Source organism: Oryzias melastigma, unplaced genomic scaffold (assembly GCF_002922805.2).
Source record: "Oryzias melastigma strain HK-1 unplaced genomic scaffold, ASM292280v2 sc02183, whole genome shotgun sequence".
NCBI classification, from domain to species: Eukaryota; Metazoa; Chordata; class Actinopteri; order Beloniformes; family Adrianichthyidae; genus Oryzias; species Oryzias melastigma.
In genome coordinates, this window is record NW_023418760.1 from 63 (window position 1) to 4,439 (window position 4,377).

The 4,377-nt window shown below is 34.1% G+C and overlaps 1 protein-coding gene across 1 annotated transcript; it reads right to left on the reverse strand.

The window, feature by feature from the left end:
• Window positions 1-432: 432 nt before the first annotated feature.
• On the reverse strand, window positions 433-4,374 carry LOC112140727 (carcinoembryonic antigen-related cell adhesion molecule 6-like). Its single transcript, XM_036211288.1, has 6 exons — window positions 4,254-4,374; window positions 3,200-3,514; window positions 2,733-3,008; window positions 2,230-2,496; window positions 836-940; window positions 433-731 (listed from the first exon to the last, which is right to left on the reverse strand). Exons 1-6 carry the CDS (start codon window positions 4,255-4,257, stop codon window positions 433-435), a joined length of 1,266 nt encoding a protein of 421 aa, XP_036067181.1. The 5' UTR covers window positions 4,258-4,374.
• Window positions 4,375-4,377: the final 3 nt, after the last annotated feature.

Here is a 4,377-nt window from a genome sequence, read left to right on the forward strand (position 1 = left end):
CACATAAAACAAGCTTTGAGGTCACTGCTTTGTGTTTCTGTCTCCATACAGAGTTCATGAACAGTTGCTGATGTTCTGTCAGTGATTCATCTGTACGTTCTTCATGTTTGTTCTGGTCCAGTTTGAAGAGGATAACTACTGTTAAAATGTGTGTTAGAGGACGGAGGAGCGGAGTGGTGGCTTTAGAGCACGATTTGAATTAAGAAATACTCAGAATTGCAGTTTTAATCATAAATTATTTTAAATAGATCGTTCATTATGAGAAAAAAATGCTACAAGAACTTCTTAAAAACACAAAAAATACAATTTCATTGGAGTGAGTCTTCATGTTCTGTCAAATGAAGATTTTGTTTTTCCCCTTAGCTGAAAATGAAGGAGTGACTTAACGAAGGATTATTGTTATCAGGGAAGGTATTGTTCTTGTACAATATTTCAACTTAACTTCATGTATATGAATTCAGTGATGAATTTACCTGTTTGAACATAGAGTTCATGTTCAGCTGTTGATTGTTTCTCAGTGACAGTATTCTTTGCTTCACAAGTGTAGGTTCCACTGTCAGAACTTTGTGCCTTTTCTTTGAGGAACTCAGCAGAACTTCCAATGATCTCTGATCCATTCAGTCTCCAGGTGAATGTAGCAGATGGAGTGGACTCAGCAGAACAGATCAACTTGATCTGATCGTTTTCATTTATCAGATCTTTACCTTCAATCTGAACATTTTCTGGTCCATCTGAAAAACACATTTTGTAGTGAAGGTGTCAAAACAAACATCAAACCAATAAAATATATTAATGTGTCATTTGTAGCTTAGTTTGAAGTTATATTTTTACTTACAGTTAACAACAATGGTGAACTTGGCTTCAGAACTNGTTAAGGTGACAGAGCTCCCCTCAATGAACGGTTCTGTTGATGCTTTGATGGAAACTCTGGAGATTTTCTCTGGTGATGACAATTATATTTTTATTAACAATAATTATCTGGATATATAACATGTGTTTGTATATGTAAAAGAAACAAGAGTAACCTCAGTCTATATAATATCCCCGCAGATGAAATGAGTGAAATTAGGACTGTTGTGAGTGTGACACTCATTTGAGTAAGAAAGCTTGTTTCATGTGGAAATCGGGATTTTTCATTTTGTTTGGTTTTATTAAATTCGTTATTCTGTTGATAAGTTCTCCATTTAAAAAGAATAAAAACTGGAGCCAAACAATGCAGACAGATGCTTGATCCTCATTGAATAATTACTCTACTTTTGTTTTCTGTGATGTCTTCAGTGTACAACATGTTTCTCAGACATCTAGCGGTCACACTGCTGCATCAGCGCGACATGCATCACAAAAGACTTCACCCATCCGGCCTGCCCCCTGTTTAACTTACTGCCCACAAGCAAACGCTACCGATCCATCAGGTACAGAAATCTCCAGAGTGAGGAAAAGTTTTATCCCTGAAGCAGTCACCCTCTAATAAACACATCACACTCAAAATCACAGATTCTGTACATTATTTGGTTTATTGTGATTAAAAATGTTATGTTTTGTATCAGAAAATAATGCTCAGCATATTGTAAATGTTAGGTTTGATTAAATGTAATAAAGAAAATGTGTGTAAAAATGCTAAAACTAATTTTGATGTTATTTTTAAAAATAGCCTGTTTTGGCCGAATATTAGACGGTTTAGTAAAAACACTGTTATTCCATAAATATTGACATCATTGTGAATACATTTGACAAAAACATTGAAAAACATCAATTGCTGAATCAGTTACCTGATTTCTGTACAAACATTTAATATTATTGTTGTCTTTTCTAAATCAAAAAGCTTTTTAACTTGTAAAAAAATATTGGACTCTCTCTTAGACCCGACTGGTGTTAAACAGAAAGAAGCCCTGCTTTTGTTGATGGCATTTAATTGTTATTGACTTCGTTCTTTCTACATTTATGCTCCTGTCTGTATCACAGAACTTAGCATTTATGAGTTTAAAATCTTTGGCAAATGCAATCTTCCGTATCAAACATGACTTGTTTTAAACTGTAGGTCCAGTTAAGAGGCTTCTTCTTTCTTCATTTATTGCTCACCATTGCCTGATCCAGAGTTGGACTTTTAATTTATTTCATTTTATATTCTTGACTTTTATTTATGTTTTATTTTTTGCATTACAAATACAATTAAATGCTATGTACTTTTAGTAAACACAAGTCACCTTAAAAATAATTGTTTAAACTTACGTAAAGCAGAGATCAAAATAGATGGAGAGGTTTCATTTGTCAGAGTTTTGCTGTTGAAGGCCTGACAGCTGTAATCTCCTCTCTGACTGAACTGTATGTTCCTCAGTGTGAGTTCTGGTCCAGAATCAGGAAGTTTAGTCCCATTCACAAACCATGTAAACTGGGCAGAAGGTCTAGAATCAGCCGAGCAGCTCAGACTGATGTCTGACCCTTCCTCATAGAACTCTTGTGATGGAGACGCTGACATTTTGGTATTTTCTGGACCATCTGGGTGTACAAAGAAAAACAAAGCAAAATAAAGTAAAAAAGAAAATAATTGATTTGCTATTTCTTATTACTGTAAACATTTTTGTTTAAAATCTTACTGAACACTTTACATAAATTACTAATACTTGGTAGAGTCACAAATTAAAAACATAAACTTCACTATGTTTTTAAAGAAAATAAACCCTCTTCTGCATGGACATCATATGACAAACTGAGGATGAAGATGAAGAACTCACAGCTGACTAAGATGTTGACTGGATCACTGATGCCTTCACTGACAGGATTAAACACTCGACACCTGTATGATTGTTCATCATAGCGAGTCACATCGACTACAGTCAGAGTGGAGCCTCCATCAGTGATCTGAACTCTGTCACTGGATGTAACCTCAGAGCTGCTGTTCATCCAGATGAAGGACAGCGAGGAACCAGAGGAGGAGCAGGTCAGACTGAAAGAGCTGAACTCAACCAAGTCTGCACTCTGAGGAGTTACTGTTACAGAGGAGAGAGGAACTGTGGGAGGAAATCAAAATTAGTTCATGGAAGCTATCATTGAGAAAAATGAGTAAAAAGACATTTAATAGTAAGAAATAATAGAGTTTGTTAACTTTTAACTTTTAGCCTTCAACTTGTAAACAACTGTTAATACTGCATACATGTGCAGAGATTTTTAGATAAATACCAGACTATGATATATACATTACCATAAATGTCCAGCTTGATTCTCCCTCCTTTATCTGGAAAAACATTAACACTATACTCTCCTCCATCCTCCAGGGTCAGATCTCTGAGCTCCAGAGATGCTGTAGATGGAAAAAGGGTGATTCTGTCCTGATAGGCTGGAGGGATCAAACTTGAACCTGATTGGTAGCTGGTTATAAGAATTGTGGCATTAAAATTCCAGGTCACTGCATCAAATGGTCCGTCTGCTTCAGTCAGAGATGTTGTGAACATCACTGATCCTCCTACGGCTGCATTCAAAGGACCATCTGGTAAAATTCCAGCTGCTTCTGTCAAACCTGAAGAACATATTTTTTTAGAAATTCTTCTGATGGCTTTGCTTGACTTTTTTTACATTTACATTCTACCATTAACATTTTTGCCAGTGAGCCTTCTGTACATTTTTATTTTTTTTGTTTGTTTTTGTTTTACTTTTTTCTAGTTATTTTAGGTTATATTCTGAAAGTCTTCATGTGCTGCTCAAGCTTTTATGTTTCTCTACATTTTGTTATTTTAGTTAGTTTCTTAACTAGATTGTAATATATAAATAACCATGTAGCTATTGGTTTGGGTTTTAAGATATAATTAGTACAATTTATTCCAAACAATCAAAAGAGACAACCGTGATGCTCTTTAAGAAACATTGTATTCACAAAAATTAAAGAAAAATGAGAATTTAGTTTAAGAGTTTTTTTTTTCAAGAGATTTTTTGTTAGTCATAGAATACACATCTTTTATTGAGTAATCTGATTTTTTTTGTAGTTATAGTTTTTAGATTTTTAGTAAGTTTTTTTGGTGAAATAGTTGAAATATGAATATCAGATCAGCATTATAAAACAAACATGCTTTATCTGAATCTGACTTGTGTCAAATGAGGAAAAAATATTTTTGCAAAACAAAAAAACTTTAAAGAGGTATATAGACAGGTAACTTGAATCAGAAAAATACATTGTTTCTATTACTAAATTGTAAAACATTTATATTAACAAAATAAAAAAACGTGTATTTTGTAAAGGCAATCAAATGATGAAAACTTACGCATGATAGCTCCAAGAAGAAAGAGGTAAAAGGCTGCTTCCATTTCATTTCAGCATTGAGCAGAACGGTCTGTGTGACTTTCTGTTTTTAACCCACTAATGAGGATGTTGCTGCAAAAGAAGAT